The 18,514-nt window shown below is 40.9% G+C and overlaps 1 protein-coding gene across 1 annotated transcript in view; it reads right to left on the reverse strand.

The window, feature by feature from the left end:
• dlg2 (discs, large homolog 2 (Drosophila)) overlaps positions 1-18,514 on the reverse strand; it is a 173,947-nt gene that overhangs the window by 110,559 nt on the left and 44,874 nt on the right. The window contains exon 4 of the mRNA XM_085364216.1: positions 10,058-10,126. Coding sequence (XP_085220342.1) covers positions 10,058-10,126 — 69 coding nt within the window. The remainder of the gene's footprint in view (positions 1-10,057; positions 10,127-18,514) is intronic.

The raw sequence follows: 18,514 nt of genomic DNA on the forward strand, positions 1-18,514 counted from the left end.
TGCCAGCAGTGGAAGCCTTTTAGCAGCATCATTTAAAGATGGTTCAGGGTCACCTGATTCAGCCCTAACAATAAAGAGTTGTCAAAAAGGAAAGTTTGAAGCCTAATCTTGAAAGTAGAGATAGTGTCTGTCTCCTGAATCCAAACTGGAAGCTGGTTCCACAGAAGAGGGGCCTGAAAACTGAAGGCTCTGCCTCCCATTCTACTTTTAAATACTCTAGGAACAACAAGTAGGCCTGCAGAGCGAGAGCAAAGTGCTCTAATAGGGTGATATGGTACTACAAGGTCATTAAGATAAGATGGGGCCTGATTATTTAAGACCTTGTATGTGAGGAGCAGGATTTTACAGGGTTAGAGTGATGGATGAAGCAAAGCTAAAAGGGGGAAAATCTGCTCTCTTTCTGGTCCCTGTCACTACTCTCGCTGCAATGTTCTGTATTAATGGGAAGATTTTTAGAGATCTTTGCTAAAGCACAGACAGATACAGCCACTTAGAACTACCTCTCCCAGCCAGCTAAGATTTGGTTAAGAACCAGCTGCGGAGCGGCTAAGGATCTGCCACGGTCCTGTCAGGATCCAGGTGGTTATTGTAAGTGGCTGTATCTGTAGCTAGGACTGGATCAGGTGACCCTGAATGCTTCAGTAGGTCTAGTGTGCTCGGGGATTCACACAATGCGCTGAATGTTCTTTCTTTATTCACCTTTATAAACACAGTGAGTAAAAATAGTGTTTCTAAACCACTATGCATTTAAATCATCAGTTATTCTTAGTCTCTGGCTATCTTCCACAGTGTCTCCCTCCCCTCACCCCCAAACAACTGTGGTAGATGGCTTCCCCTTCCTGAGCCTAATCCTGCCAGAGGTTTCGTCTCTTAAAGAGATTTTCCTTCCCACTGTCACCAAGTGCTTCCTCACAGGGAGTCATTTAATTGTTGTGGTTCTCTGTATTATTGTAGGGCCTTTACCTTGCAATATAACACATGTTGACGAATATTTGGAACTATATAAACAAAATTAAATTAAACTGAATTATAATGGGACCCTCACAGCCAGCCTGGTGTCCTGGCAGCTCGGGTTAGAGCCCAGCTAACTAAAGCTAAGTTACTATATCCACACCAGCTACTGTGGTGAATCTAATTATAAGATTATAACAGTTCGGTGTACAATGCACTGAGCTAAGCTGCATTTGCAGTGAGTACCATTAGTGCTAAAATAACTTCAACAGCTAACACACCGACCAGAGAGCTGGTTAACCATAGGTCATACTTACATACTTTGAATATAACCTGCAGGTGATTCCAGAGAAATGTAGTTTAATTCATTTGAGAAGAGCTACAAATGTGATTCTGTGGTCATCAGTTTATGAAACTTCAAAAGTTTGGTGATATTTCCTAAAAAAAAAGGTTTAGAAATGATTTTTGCTGTAATTTTAATACACAAAAGAGAAACAAATGTCAACTTCATTAAATTCAATTTTTATTTATGCAGGATGAGATCACAACAATAGTCGCCTCAAGGTGGTTAACATTGTAATATTGTCCCACATAGTTAGGTTATAAATACAGATGTGATAGGGCAGAGACCTGGGTTCAAACCCACCGGCCATTTACTGTGCACCCTCTCCCAGCTTCTGTCTTCTCTGCACTGTCCTATGTCCGTAAAGATCATACAGTTTTAGATTAGATGAAAATAAAGGTGATATTCAAAGAGAGTTTCACTTTGACTCGTGACTATTAAAACAGGGGCCAATGGCTGCAACCAGGGACGCCACAATACCAGATGTTACAAACTTGGAACTAATGCCAGTGGAAATACTTTTTCTGGTAATTAAATATATTCTTAATACCCAAATGTAAAGAAAGATTATCCAACATGAACAAAAATTAAACTTCTGACATAGTGATGGCAGACCATTTATTAAAATGTTTTTAACGCTATGAGCCGCGTAGAGTCACTGCAGCATCTGAAGTTATCCATTGCGGTCCTATCCTCAACCACCGATGATCCCTGTCTGATGTTCTTCATTCACGGTGCTTTGTGATGTTACAAGTGTCATGATGAGATACTTTGAATTAATTTTGAATCATAAACAGGAAAGAGGTAAGGATTATGTATACCAAGGAAACAATAACTTAGAAAGGAAATCTAATAAACATGATGACAGTATGGTGGTCACAGGGACTGAAGAACTGCTCTTTTGAGTGATGCAATGATCGTTTGCACAGTAACTTAAACATTTTCTAAAATAAAATGTTCCAGGTGTGCACAAAGACTTCTGCGTTACAGTGAAACAACCTTTTTCTTGCAGTGTTGGCATTACTCACGTTGTGTGAGCACTGGGCTGCAGCAGAGCCACAAGTTCAAAACAGCTTCTGTTGCCATATCTGAGCTTTTTATAGTGTTGCTGACTGAAAGACGTGAACCAGAACAGGTAAACAGAAATGTCCAGCAGCAGCAATGAAAATGAATTTATACAACTTTTTACTTTAGAGTGACATGGGAATGAAGACAACCAGGAGGGAGGGATAGCAAACATCTATATTCATCCAGAAACAACCAACACACAAACAGCGTTTTCCCCTGCTTTACCTCATCCCTCATTCCCGTACAGTGACTATTCTCAAGTCCAGTGAATCATGTCTCTTACCTTGGTTGTGACAATGCAAAGACAATCCATGTTCATCAGACAAAAAAGGAGCTCTCAATATATTGTCAGATTCATCACCACTTATCTCATCCCTGAAGGAAAAATGTGGGAAGACGGAAAAAGATGCCAGTATGAAGAACCGAGGAGGTAAGGATTACCAGAGAACGAGAGGGGGAGGAAAGAGGAAGAAAACATGCACACGCTCTCCTTTGCAAAGGAGAGAAACCACAGCGGACAGACATTACTGCATGTGGGCCCCTCTCAAGGATTGAGATGCCTCCTCCACACCGCTGAAGGCAATCAGAATTCTTTACGCCATCTCAGAGCACAGCGCACGTCATCGTCTAACACGCACACAAAACAGTAGCTCCACACACCAACCCCAAATTCTTCCTCAGATTCTCTCCCTCTCATTCACCCTCTGCCTCCTCGTTTGAGTCCATTCTCTGCTCGTCTCTAGGCTGCACAACAGAACAGTGCTATACGGTGAGAGAAAGCAAGGGCAGGAAGGACAGGAGCGTCAGCTCTGGTAATGGTAAAGGTTCCCCTTGCTCTCTTTTTCATTGGCTGTCTGCTGAGGCAGACTGCTGGAACTCAGTAACACACTGGCTTCAATTTAATCTGCATCCAGTGGCAGCACAGCACTCACCCTTCCACTCACTAGTTTCTAAGCAAAAGAACTTTATGGATCTTTAATGTTAGGAATTACATGTTTAAAATGTTTCCCACTTGGCTTTAGGTAAAACAAATGAAAAATCTGTCAGCATCTCCGCTATAATCAATTCAATTCAACATCAGCATCAGTCGCCTCAAGGCGGAGAGTGAAGTGCTCTAATAGGGTGATATGGTACTACAAGGTCATTAAGATAAGATGGGGCCTGATTATTTAAGACCTTGTATGTGAGGAGCAGGATTTTGAATTCTGGATTTAACAGGAAGCCAATACAGGAGAAATCTGCTCTCTCTTTCTAGTCCCTCTCAGGACTCTTGCTGCAGCATTTTGGATTAGCTGAAGGCTTTTCAGGGAGTTTTTACGACTTCCTGATAATAATGAATTACAGTCGTCCAGCCTGGAAGTAATAAATGCATGAACTAGTTTTTCAGCGTCACTCTGAGACAGGATATTTCTAACTTTAGAGATGTTGCACAAATGGAAGAAAGCAGTCTTACATATTTGTTTAATATGTGCGTTGAAGGACACGGGAAGACAACTGACTTTGGTTGCTGAGGTTTTCAGCTTCACATGTCTCAGATACATAAAAAGGTTGGTGGTGTACCAAGGCCCTTTAAACCCTAACTCGTCACTGACAGGGTTTTCCGACATTTTTTAAAATTACTGTAACTTTTGACTATGCTTCCACCTCACTGTCAGCCATCCTGTTAGCAGGGCCTATGCTATCTTTGGCTACACCGGCTACAGGGGCCTGGTTAGCTATGGGTTATTGCAAGGGTGTGAAGTCGAGTCTCCAATTCAGTGATCCTGGCCTCCAGACCTGAAAATAGGCTGCATCTTTTACAAGTATCATTACTGCTAAAAGAGGCCGAGGAGTAACTGAAAATCTGACACAATGAGCAGGAAAGTGCAGGAGGGACAGATGAAGAGGCAATGCTGCTAGCGAGTCAGCTATGAGCTAAGCTAAGCTAGTGAAACCCTAAAGACACAGTGAGTGAATACTGTAACAATAAATTAGCGAGTGTGCTTTAGATGAAGCATGTGAAGATTACACTATGAAATAAGAAGTTATCTATAAGTTTTTAATTAAACTGCTACGCAGAAAAGTGACACAAAGGCACCACTGTGTTAGAACAGGAACAGGAAGTGATACTCGGAGAGAGTGAACACCAAGTGTCACTACCCGATCCGTACCGGAAACCCGATCGGTACCCCGCATGCGCGAAAGGTGTCTACTTCCGGTCGAAGCATTTTACGATAGTTACAGGTCAGAGTATCTGTTAAGATGTTAAGAATAACAAGTATCTCTTAAAATGTTTCCGATAATGAAACATTTAATATAATGTAGACAAAAACAAAAAAGTAAAAAGATAGTGACAGATCGGGACTCCCGATCCTTACTGCGCATGTGCAAAGTCGGACCGTACAAATCGGGTCTACCCGATCCGTACCGCGCATGTGCAGGGGTTTTCTTCTTCTTCTGTTCGTTTAATGGCAGTGTACCCCCCAGTGTACGAGGATACCGCCACCTGCTGACTGAGCGAATGAACCCTATTGTAAACTGAATTAGCGTCATTACAAACGTGTGTTAAATTTGATTTAGTGATAGTCGAGTGTGTTTATGCTCGTCTGTGTGGAGAGGATTGTTGGAAAAGTGATGATGATGTCCGCTATCACTGTCAGTTGCCAGTAAACACTTCATCTGGCTGCTGAATCTTCGCGTGACATATTATAATGTCTGTATTATTAACTCTGTCATTAGGCACCATTCTTCTTATTTTACGGCGCTGTTGTTCAATCGGGGAACGCTCTCTGTTGAGGAGAACAGCAAAATTTTTTGCGGATATGGATTATCCATTGTTTAAATGTCCCGGTAGTCGAAAAGGAGGCAGAGCTGCTGAGAAATGCTAGGAGCAAACTGGGCGCTAACCGTATCATTCAAATATATTGAATGTCGCAATGTTGGCAAAGAGAGGAAGTGACGTAAGATTTGCGCATGCGGGGTACCGATCGGGTTTCCGGTATGGATCGGGTAGTGACAAGCACCACCACTAAACACATCCGCCACCACTAATCAAAACATAGCAAATTTTTTTAAAAAAATCAACTTTTGACTTTTCATCTTTGATAGAGTTTGAAAACTGATCCAAATATGTGCTCAGTGCAATACTGCAGTGGATGCAGGCACCAAGCATTGTCAGTGGCACATTTTAATGCAATCCAGAATCACAGATTTAACTATTTGTCTGCAGATGTGCACTCTTATTCTCAATTACAAAGTGACTGGAACATACTTTATGCGATACTTTATCAACTATTGTTGAGCTATGTATTAAGTCCTTTATTTAAACACTCCCAGGTGGATGAGGTCTGGGGAACTAACCTCTGACAATTTTCAACTGAAATTACTTAATGAAACATCCAGTTATATGAAGAAGAACTCGGTACAGAACTTGCAGTGCAGTTCAGTCTTGCCTAAGATTCTATAAATGCATGAAAAAGAAATTTGTGTTTCTTTTTCATGCATCTAAGCTTTGCAGCCTTCTTTTTCTGTGGCCAAAAGTCAAACATGACAACAATGCTGTTGGCGTGTTTTTGATTTGCACAGTTGGTTTTCATCTTTTCTCTCTATGTCCTCATATATTCATACAAACTCGTATTAGATAACGTTAGGGAGTTGCTTGTGAAACGAGATGATAGAATTTTTATTACTCTTTCAGTCAGAATGTCAAGAAATTCTAATGCGACTCTAATGCAGCATTGGGTGTGTGGTGAGTCTTTCTAAACCCCCCTCCCAAAAATCTCTAAAAATATAGTCAGTGGGAAAAGTCCCAGAGAGAAATGTTTAAGGAGAAAGCAACAATGCCTTTTTCTTAAACAACCAGTGAATAATTAGCTTTTTTCTCCTTTCTTTTTTGTTTGTTTGTTTGTTTGTTTGTTTGTTTGTTTGTTTTTTATTATTGAGAAAACAAAATAGCAACTATGGAAGACATATCCAGGACAAGGACAACAGCAACAACAACACAGAGTAAAACAATCATTGGAATATAGAGTACGAAGGATAAACGTAAAGATTATCCTTCGTAAACCCCCCAAGATTGCTAAACCCCCCAAAACGTGACTATCGAGGGTTGGGACCAGCAAGCATAGGTACAATCTTACACGCCTCTCCTCTTGTTATTCCCCAAACGCCCATTCTTTTCTCTCTTTTTTCTGTCCTTTTTCTTCTTCTATTCCTCCACTTTTTTTCTCCCAATCTACCCTTCACCCCCTGTCCACTCCAGCACAGTATCTACACAGACAATAATATGAATAATAAAATAAATGAATAAAAACATTAACTAAAGAAGCTTATATTTTCACAAAAAATTTAACTCTTTATAAAAACCAAAATACATTTTGAAATCATTCAATCAATCTTTTTTAAAATGCAATTTTAAAAAGAGAAATAAAAAGATTCAAAAATCAAGATTTATTTCTGACATTTAAAATTGATTCCACTCCTCATTTTCAAAACCATTTACTCACTGCATTTACCTTTCCTGTCAGTTCATAGCGATCATATTAGCAAATGCATTATCTTTGGGATTAGCTACAGAATTAGCTGTAAACTATCAGATTACCTATGCCCATTACCATTTCCGTGTTTTGTTTTGCTTTGTTTTTGGGTCCTTGGAGAAAAAGTAATGCAGTCTGCTGCAATATAAGGAGCTCACTGATTGGTTAGCGATTCACGGAGGGGAAGACGTAGCTAACTGTTTGAATTGAACAACACTGCTGTTTACGCTGAAAACTTTGCACTGCCCTTTGTACAAGCACACACTCTAAAAAGGCATTTAGCCTTGCTATTCCCGCTTTTTCTAACATGGATATGTAAAAAACTGACTCTGAGTCATCACCTGTGGACTCAGTCTGACTATCTGTTGGAGGTAGCATGCTAGCATGGCTAGCGCTAGCATCATTGCATGTAGACCCGCTCTTTTAATCTCATGTTATCTTGTGAAAATATTACGTTCCAGCAGCTAGCTACATAGTCCACAACATCTAGGACTACTTGATAATTCACTTTGTGACTACACAAACAGATCACTTAGTTGGAAATATTGGTTGCTACTTGTGGTTTGCGTTGTGGTATTTCTTTTGGTTTGTGGCTGCTGTATCCTCTTTTTGTTGGTCACATATTACTTTTCTGTGTTCAGTGCAGCAACTTGTGATCCTCATGTAGGGGCATCCATGTTTGCTTTAACATGTCATTTAAGAGCATTTAGTTTTGCTGTAATTAAAAATATAACCTATGCTTCTTATAACTCTTGTGTCAGTCTCCACTTTTATGTTGTGGCTTTTGAGGCAGGTTGTAACATCCTGACTGCTGGGATTGCCACATTATCACGACGGCGGTCTTCAGATCCTTGCAACCACCACTGTGTCTGGATTGTTAGCCAGCAGCTGCTCATCTCTCTGAAACTAGAACTCCCTGATCGCTGTTGTGCTCATTCACTGTACTGTTGTGGGGATCCTTCATGATCTTGATTAATCTGCCTTTTCTTAGCAATTTATTTGTGCTGCCAGGTGATCATAGAGTGCCACGAGGTTCTTCAGCCACTAGGCGAGGATCACGTCATGGCTCTTCCTTTAGGAGGTTGCTGTAGTCCGCTGTCAGGTTCACATTCTGTGTATTGTGTGACGCCTCTGCTTATATATTATATATTATCTTATATATAGCACTTTTCTACAATTCTGGAGCACTCAAAGTGCTTTATACAACATGCCACATTCACCCATTCACAGTCAGTCACACAAGCACTTTTTTGTACGCTTTTAAATAATTCCTAACTACCATTCACACACATTCATATTGATGGATGCATCTATTTAGTGTTCTAAGGAAGGAACAGTGAGGAATTAGTGACAGGGTCATGAGAGGCCAAGTCTCACTGATTCACGTGGTGACCGAAGGCTGGTCCATCTGACCTGATCCAACAGACAAGCTACTGTAGCTCAAACTGCTAAAAAGGGTCAGGAATGGTTTGAGGACCATAACTGGTTATATAAAACAGTCTAATCAAACATCTGTTGTATTTGCTGCACAAATAAATTCGATTCATGGAGGTCCCACCTCACAACCTTCAGGACTTAAAGGATGTGTTGTTATCAGATCAGTATCCTCCAACAGGCAGCAGCAACGGCATTAAGCTATAATCCAAAGAAGCAGCATGCTGTGTTGGAGCATGCAAGTGTTCAGTCTAGGCAACAATTAGAGCACAATAAGACATGCTCACACTGCTGAAAAAACACAGACAAACTCACACATCAAAGTTATTTTCATCAGTTAATTTTTCTTTGTCATAAACTCCAAATTTCTGTATATTTTCTTTTGTTGTTTGTATTCGAATCTTTTGTGCTGGTTACGATGGTGGTAAGCTCCCATGGTTACACGTACATCATTACTAACTCAGCATCTATCGTACTATATAACTGTGCGGAAGAAAGTGTAGTTCTAGTCCGTTCTAGTCAGTCTAGCACTATAACACAGACCTTTAACCCTTCCCATGTGATCCATCTCCCACTTATGAGAACCTGAACTGCTCATTTCCTCCACATCAGCTGTCACGGTACCTGTTTGCTGGAGTCATGCTGCAGAAGAGGCGTGTTGCAGATTTTGACCTTGATTACTGCCTTCATTAGTGTTTGAAGCAGCACCCCTCCAGTCCCAGTTGCTTCTTGCTCTTACTGAAGACATTTGCAAGCACAAACTGTCTTTGCCAGAATTTGCCAGACAGAGCTAATCTTTTCAGGCGATGTGGCTCAGGTAGCTTTGACTTATTGCATTACAGGAATGCTTTAACCTCCTTTGTTAGAGCTGCCACTTGTTGTATGCAACAACACTGACAGTGCAAGCTATTTGCATGACGGATTTACTGAAGAATCCACTGTACACTTTGCATGTCCTATACAAATGAACACAAAACATTTTCTTCTGAAATGCAATAATGGGTTTCATGACTGTAGTCTCGATGGCTATAGACAACTTCTACTTGGCTCCATTTTAATTTACAATGAATAAAGGAGAATGAAATTCACTAAGATTTATGTTATGAGTACAAAACTACGGATCGATACAGACAAACACGGAGTGAACAGTATTGCTGTCCCATTGATTTAAAACTGGACGTTTTACAGACATTTAGTTTCTTAAATCAGACTCTCTGATCATACTCTGTCATACTATGATCATGTCAGAGAGCCTAATTTGCACAGGAAAGATTTAATTTCCATTCAAACAAATAAACTCTCAGGTTCTTAATCATGTTCAGTTAGTACTGCTTAGCAAACTAACACTGTCATCTTCAGACAGGCCAGTCCCTGCTCTGAGACCCTAACAAAAAGCTTGGCTAACGTCGTTCCAGCCCAGTTTGTACCACTAACATATTATTACCACAGCAGTTGTTATTCTGGTGCCAAGCACTAATCTTGTTTACATTTCGAGCTTACTGTTACTGGGATTATGCAGCACCAGATTCCTCCAGCTGCTTCTTAAGGAACCAAGTGCTGTGCTGGGCTGCAGTGTTCTGCCATGCTATGACTGTTGATGAGTGTACAAGTTTGAACGCAGAACTAAATCAACTAAAATGGATGCTGCTAGCAGAGGCACAAGGCACTTGTTGTGATGTACACAAGATCCCACTAATCTACTGCAAGCCATACACTACTGCTACACTGCAAACATACAGAAACTCACCTCAGGGGTGTTTGCACTGCACTCTGCTTGCGCTCTCCCACTGGGCTCTGAGCTGCTGTGCTCCCTCTGCTGGGAACAACAAACAGGTGCATAAGCCACTCAGCTCTGATAATGACTGGTGTTGTTCTTAGAAATGCCTAGCTGAAGTATACACATGCAACAAAGAACACTGTGTATGTATATTGTGAAATAATAATATAATATGGAGGTTTTTGAAGTGTTGACTAGCTGGTAACTGCACAACAGTAACAGGATGCAGTTGTAAGAGTTATGCAAGATCTGGCAACGATAAGTAGATGAAGTGATCATACGCTGGTCAGACTGTCTCCAATTAGAAGCTCAAATAGTCTAAGCCTAAAAATAAAACCTCTTTATACCATCCTGCTTCTAACAGCAATACCTTTAACTTTTCATGTAGAATCATTTAGTTATTTTTTATTACATAATTTATGTTTATTCATTAAGATAAGTATTATTTAGCTATGAATTGTTATTATGTAGTATTATTTATGTAATATTAAGACAAAAACAGATGATGGATCTCGCTCACAAGATACTAATTTGACAGAACACTGCATAAACTAGAGGAGGATTAGGACACCATCAGAATTCAAACCAATTAACTGAGTCAATCTATACTATACTCATTCAGCTATTATTTTAGCTAATGTGGCCGCCCTCTGTGGTTATTACTGGACATAATAACTACCAACAAATCTGCCAAAACAAAAGTAGGAAAAACAAAATGCTGCTACGAACAGAGCTGATTCAACTATGATTACAATGAGTGACATTTTTAACATAAAGTTGTTAGATGATATATTACCTGCTTTTTTGTATACAAATGTTACCAAATGAACATGCAGCTGAGAAATAAAATCAAACACATCACTGTAATGTAGAATATATGTAGAAAGTTCAGGAAGTGAAAAAACATAATTCACATAATTCTTCCATTAACATGAAAAAAAACATTATTATTATTATTGTTCATGATTCAGCACATATCAAACATGCAGAGCTGCATGCTGTGGTGGACTCTTATGCATAAGGGAACAGCCAGAATATTTGCATATATGTATATATATTACTATTTCGTCATTGTTTCACCTACTTCAGCAAAAGAATTTGTCTAATATGGAATAAATAAATCATTTCTCATTCCTAAAATGTCCTAAGAGGAATGTGCAATGCTTTGCATCAGGACTGCACACATGATCCCATGAGTTATGGTCTTGGTTTTCTGTGAAGTATTTCAGTTTTGTTCCCTGATTTGATTTAAATAAGATTCTTTCTTGTATTTAAATTTTGCTTCTTTCTCACATGTTCCTTTGCCTTTGTGTTGAAAGAGCCAGATTGGCAGATAAGATTAACTCAGCAGGTGATTTAACTCTTGCTTCTACTTAAAATTAGGCTTAGAGCAGCAGTTTTCTGTGGGAATATATTTGTCACAGTCCTGGGTTGGTGACCCAGTGTTTTTGGTTTCTGTACTTTTACTTTTGATGTTATTATGAGTATGACTGTTTGTTTTGGTTTCTGTCCTAGTATTTCTAGCTTCCTAGTTTGCCAGTACTTCCTGAGTTCTTGTTTTCAGGTTCTGTTATTTGGTTTCCCCCTCATAAGACTGGCTACGAAATGGAGCAACTGGAAGCCACCTCCTCTACGTGGATGACGACAAGCCAAGAGTGAACGAGACATCGATTCACTGATCCACACCACCAGGATATACAGCAATGACATCGGAATAATGTTCGGACTGGAGAAGTGTAGTCGGATGGTAACGAAGAGAGGGAAGGTAGTCAGAACTGAAGGGATCGAACTACCAGAAGGCAGCATTGCAGACATAGAGGTTAGCTTCAAGTACCTGGGGATCCCACGGGCAAATGGGAACCATGAAGAGGCCGCTAGGAAAGCTGCAACCACCAAGTACCTGCAGAGGGTCAGGCAAGTCCTGAGGAGTCAGCTGAACGGTAAGAATAAGATCCGGGCCATCAACACCTACGCCCTGCCTGTGATCAGGTACCCTGCTGGGATACTCAGCTGGCCAAAGGAGGAGATAGAAGCCACTGACATAAAGACAAGGAAGCTCCTGACCATGCATGGAGGGTTTCACCCCAAGTCCAGCACCCTGAGGCTGTACGCTAAGCGGAAGGAAGGGGGCCGTGGACTGGTGAGTGTCAGCACCACAGTCCAGGATGAGACAACGAACATCCACAGTTACATCAGAACGGTGGCCCCAACTGACCACATGCTCAGTGAATACCTCGGCCAGCAGAAACCCAACAAAGAAGAGGAAGAGAAGGAACCATCATGGCAGGACAGGCCCCTGCACGGTATGTACCACCGGCAGATAGAGGAGGTGGCTGATATCCAGAAGTCCTACCAGTGGCTGGACAAAGCTGGACTGAAAGACAGCACAGAGGCACTAATCATGGCAGCACAAGAACAAGCTCTGAGCACAAGATCCATAGAGGCTGGGGTCTATCACACCAGGCAAGACCCCAGGTGCAGACTGTGTAAAGATGCCCCAGAGACAATCCAGCACATAACAGCAGGGTGCAAGATGCTAGCAGGCAGGGAATACATGGAACGCCATAACCAAGTGGCCGGCATAGTATACAGAAACATCTGTGCCGAGTATAACCTGGAAGTCCCGAGGTCAAAATGGGAGATGTCCCCAAGGGTGGTGGAGAATGACCGAGCTAAGATCCTGTGGGACTTCCAGATACAGACGGACAAAATGGTGGTGGCTAACCAACCGGACATAGTGGTGGTAGACAAACAGAAGAAGACGGCCGTAGTGATCGATGTAGTGAATGACAGCAACATCAGGAAGAAGGAACACGAGAACCTTGAGAAGTACCAAGGGCTCAGAGAACAGCTGGAGCAGATGTGGAGGGTGAAGGTAACAGTGGTCCCCGTGGTAATCGGAGCACTCGGTGCTATATATATGAGATAGATGAACATCTTTGGACCCCATAATTTAATTGGATAAAGCCATCTGGCATCTCGTTAGTTCTTAGTACATTTGCCTAATCCGTCTGATTGTGGCTGTCACGGTTCTGGGTCCATTGGACCCAGTATTTTGAGTTTATTATGTTTTGGTGTATTTTTGCATTATGGATTGTTTTCTGATGTTCTGGTGCTTTGTTTATTATTATCATTATAGATATGTTTCTGTTATTCTTGGTGAGGGATCAGTTCTTAGGTTTTGGGTTCTCATTGCAGTTTCTGTTCAGTGTCTAGTCTGTCTCTCAGTGTCATGTCTGCATCTGGTTTAGTAATTCTTGTTTCCTGTCTTATTGTGAAAGTCTTTGTCTTATGTTAGTGTGTGCAGCTTAGCTCCCCCGTCTCGTTAGCCCTGATCTCCCCCAGCTGTGACTCCCTTCTGTTGCCCATTCCCTCATTACTACCCTGTGTATTTAAGCCCTGTGTTTTCCATGCTCGGTGTCGCGTCGTACCCTCAGATCCTGCCTGTGTGGTCCAGTTAGTGTTTTCATGTTTGGTTTCTGTTTTGTTGGTGCCAGCAATAAAGCTGAGGTTTTCAGTTATATTTCCGTCTCAGAGTCCTGCACTTGGATCCACATCTCCACCTCCCCGCACACAGAGCCCTGACAGTGGCAGCAAAACAGGATATATAACAGTGTACTGACAGCCTCATGGAGGGATCATCAGTCTATGAGGACTAATCCTCTTTAGTTATCTCTATCATGACAGTACTAGATGACGTTAGTAAAGTGGTTCAGCAGATCGTGCTGTTACAGAGAGATTATTTTCAGTCTCTTTGGAACTATATAAACGATAACGCACGCACATGACGCTGTAGGTTGAGTTGTTACTACAAAGAACAGGCTATGACTACCTCTACAAGTTTAACTACATCTATTAGTAGTAGTAGTAGTTTTATTGTTATTAATATTATGAGTCGAATATCAAACTGGTTAGTCCCCTTTTAATTTAAACATGCAATGAGCACAGAAACATAAAGCCTTGATGCCCACAGACCAGTTCTACACTTTTTCTAAATAATACAAGAATAATATAATATAGTTCTGACAACAATCAATCAAACACATATACTCTTTTTTTATAAGGGACCAACAATGACACCTCATTTGTATAGGTAAGCATACTTGTTACTCGTGGATCATGAATGGACAAGATAAAATTTTGATATTCACAGAAACAGCATTTTATTGTTCTCTAAAACTGGCAGTGTCATGGCACTGGATCTGTGACCCAGTGTTGATGTGTTTTTGGGTTTTTTCTTATATTCTTTGATTTTGTATCATTTGTGGTTTTGGTTCTTGAATTGTGTGGGCTCATGCAATATTTATAGTTTCTATAATAAAATAAGATAAACCTTTAATAGTCCCACTCGTAGGAAATTTGTTTGGTCATGGCAGAAAGTGGACAGTACGAAGTTAAGAGCAGCAAAAATTAAGAAAAACAAAAGAATAGAAAAAGATAAAATAGAATAACATACTATAAACAAAAAGAAGACATCACTAGAAAAAAATAGAATAAAATACTATGTTGGATCAGAAAAATTGCACTTAATAATATTGCACTTATGGGAGACTAATATTGTTTCTTCCTCAGTCTCAGTGTTAAGCTCGAGTGGCTTCGTCCTCGTCTCCGTACTTGACTTGCTTTTTTTTTATTTTGATAGTCCCGTGTCCTGTGTTAGTGTATTCAATTTTGCTTCCTTCCTGTCTTATTATATCAGATTAGGTCCAGCGGTATTCCCTCCTGTTGTACATTCCCACGTGAGCTGTGCGTTTTTCTGTTAGTTCAATGTTCTCCAGTCATGTCAAGTCTCGTCAGGTCATAAGTTGCCAAGTTGGGAGATCCTTAGTTCTAATTTATCTTCGTTTGTTTCCTTAGTGTTCATGTACTTTGTTTGTAATTTGTTTTGTCAGGTATTGAAGCTGCTGCTCTAAGTTTTTGTCTCAGAGTCCTGCTTTTGGGTCCAACCTCTTCCTGCCACACAGCTCACCGTGACAGAAGAACACGACCTCGCTATGGACCCAGCGGACTAAGCCTTGCTTGAGTGCTACAAAGAAAGGATTTTGATCTCCGAGATCTTCAGCCACGCGCTCAAGGCTCCCAATGTGAGGACCATGGGAATTATGGTAAACATGGCCGATGCTCTTCTGAGGAGGAATACCCACCTCTCCCCACGCAAACCAAAGCCCGGACAGTCCTGATCCTCAAGGATAGCCAGAAGGGACCGGTCCCGTCCAACAACCGACCAATAACCTGCCTCAGTACCGCATGGATGCTCCTGTCAGGCATCATAGCGGCTAACATGAACAGGCACATGAGCGGGGCACACAAAGGGATTAGCAAAAATACAAGAGGCGCAAAACACCAGCTACTGGTAGACCGAGCAGCCAGCCGAGACTGCAAGACTAGGCTGACCAACCTGTGCACTGCATGGATTGATTACAAGAAGGCCTATGACTCAAAGTCCCACACCTGAACGAGCCTTCGAGAGGGGCGAGAAGGGAATTATATATAGCCCTGTACCAACGCAGAGCAGCTATCTGAACGCTACTCCAACAGAGGTCGATTATCTTGTTAATAATTTCACCTCCTCACTACGTACGACTCTGGATAATAATTATTGTGGGTGATTTTAACATCCATGTAGATGCTAAAAATTACAGCCTCAACATGGCATTTAATCTGTTATTAGGCTCAATTGGTTTCTCTCAAAATGTAAAAGAACCCACCCACCACTTTAATCACACTCTAGACCTTGTTTTAACATATGGCATAGAAACTGAACATTTAACAGTGTTTCCTGAAAACCCTCTCCTGTCTGATCATTTCCTGATAACATTTACATTTACAATAATCGATTACACAGCGGTGGAGAGTAGACTTTATCAAAGTAGATGTCTTTCTGAAAGCGCTGTAACTAGGTTTAAGAATATAATCCACCCACTGTTATCATCTTCAATGCCCTGTACCAACACAGAGCAGAGCAGCTATCTGAACGCTACCCCAACAGAGGTCGATTATCTTGTTAATAATTTCACCTCCTCACTACGTACGACTCTGGATACTGTAGCTCCTGTGAAAACTAAGGTCTCAAATCAGAAGTACCGACTCCGTGGTATAATTCTCAAACACGTACCCTAAAGCAGATGACTCGTAAGCTGGAGAGGAAATGGCGTGTCACAAATCTAGAGGATCATCATTTAGCCTGGAGAAATAGTTTGCTGCTTTATAAGAAAGCCCTCCACAAAAGCCAGAACATCTTACTATTCATCACTGATTGAAGAAAATAAGAACAACCCCAGGTTTCTCTTCAACACTGTAGCCAGGCTGACAAAAAGTCAGAGCTCTTTTGAGCCAACAATCCCTTTAACGTTAACTAGTAATGACTTCATGAACTTCTTCACAAATAACATTTTTATCATTAGAGGAAAAATTACCAGTAATCATCCCACAGATGTAATATTATCTACAGCTACTCTTAGTACCATTGATGTTAAGTTAGACTCTTGTATAGGAATTTCCTTTACTTATGTATTAATCACATTATTTTGTTGTATAATGCCTTGGTGCCACTGGATTTTAACAAGTCTCACACTCATACAGTAAGACAAATGGTGGGGGTGTAGCAAGGAAGTTGGGGGAAGCAGACGACTCCACAGGAAGACTCTTTTGTCTCTTTGAGGACTCTGCGAGGTAGCAAGGGAGTGTGAACCTTAAGGTGTGAAACAGCTGTGTACTGCCTTTTGTTCCTGGAGAAGGTATTTAACTGAGAGCCATGCTAGGCTCAGACTCTGCTGACCATCTGCCCCGCGGTCATGTAGGCTCTCCACAAGCTGGGTTGTCTGTGCTTTGTGTTTTTTGTTTAAAGAATGTTAGCTACCGCTCACCGCTCGTCTGCAGGCTTTATTTAATGGAAAACTTCCACAACACTCTTTTTCTGCAATTGATCTTTCTGAGTTAACTTCAATAATTACTTCCTCCAAACCATCAACGTGTCTTTTAGACCCCATTCCTACAAAACTGCTCAAAGAAGTCCTGCCATTAATTAATGCTTCGATCTTAAATATGATCAACCTATCTCTAATGATCGGCTATGTACCACAGGCCTTCAAGCTGGCTGTAGTTAAACCTTTACTCAAAAAGCCATCTCTAGACCCAGCAGTCTTAGCTAATTATAGGCCAATCTCCAACCTTCCTTTCATATCAAACATCCTTGAAAGAGTAGTTGTCAAACAGCTAACAGATCATCTGCAGAGGAATGGTTTATTTGAAGAGTTTCAGTCAGGCTTCAGAGCTCATCACAGCACAGAAACAGCTGAAAAGCCTAGAAATATGGTATCTAAGCAGATTCTTACTCTGGATGGCATTACCTTGGCCTCCAGTAACGCTGTGAGGAACCTTGGAGTCATTTTTGACCAGGACATGTCCTTCAACGCACATATTAAACAAATATGTAAGACTGCTTTCTTCCATTTGTGCAACATCTCTAAAGTTAGAAATATCCTGTCTCAGAGTGACGCTGAAAAACTAGTTCATGCATTTATTACTTCCAGGCTGGACGACTGTAATTCATTATTATCAGGAAGTCCTAAAAACTCCCTGAAAAGCCTTCAGCTGATCCAAAATGCTGCAGCAAGAGTCCTGACAGGTAGAGCAGGGCGATATGGCCAAAAATATTTATCACGATATATATTTGAAAATTTGCGATAACGATATAACTGACGATATAATTGATGCGAGACAAAATACAACTCCACAACATTACTAGCGCAAAAAGACAACCTTCCATTTATTTTCACTTAAACAAGAAGCTGGTTTTTATGTACATTAAAGCTTTATAAAAATGTAACAGTGCAAATGCAAATTCCTTGCTGAAAGTTTAACCAAAAGGCATTTCCAGCAGAAATGGGCTGACATATCCTGAGCATAACCATGTATAATATCCACTGAAGTTAAAAAGAGGTGCTTTGCAACATTAAACTGCAGTGTGCAGTACGCATTTTTCGGACCATAAGGTGCACGGGATTATAAGGCACATTAAGCGAAACAAAGCAGTCAGATAAATCAAACTTTATTAAACTCATTCTTCTTGCTTCCTCCACTTCTGTACCATTGATTCATTAATGTTGAATTCTCTGGCAGCTGCTCTATTCCCATGTTGTTGCAGTATATTAATGACTAACCTCGTATTGTGGATGGATTATCTCAGTTGTTCTCCTGACTGAAGTTTGGTCCGTTTACAGCATCCTGTCATGCGATTGCATTTGTCTCTAACCATGAAGAACCTTAACGTTAACTTTTATAAGTGGAAAAGTGTTAGTGTTTGTCCTCCAGCTTCACTATGTTATGCTAACATAGCTGTGTCACTAGCGATCACGTAGCACATCATTATATACCAGGTAGCCCAACTTCAGTAACCCTACAAACGTCACTGCTGTTTAGTTTCCT

The sequence above is a fragment of the Diplotaxodon limnothrissa genome, linkage group LG10 (assembly GCF_057381915.1).
Source record: "Diplotaxodon limnothrissa isolate DT_005_m linkage group LG10, D_limnothrissa_male_GT1.1, whole genome shotgun sequence".
Taxonomy (NCBI): domain Eukaryota; kingdom Metazoa; phylum Chordata; class Actinopteri; order Cichliformes; family Cichlidae; genus Diplotaxodon; species Diplotaxodon limnothrissa.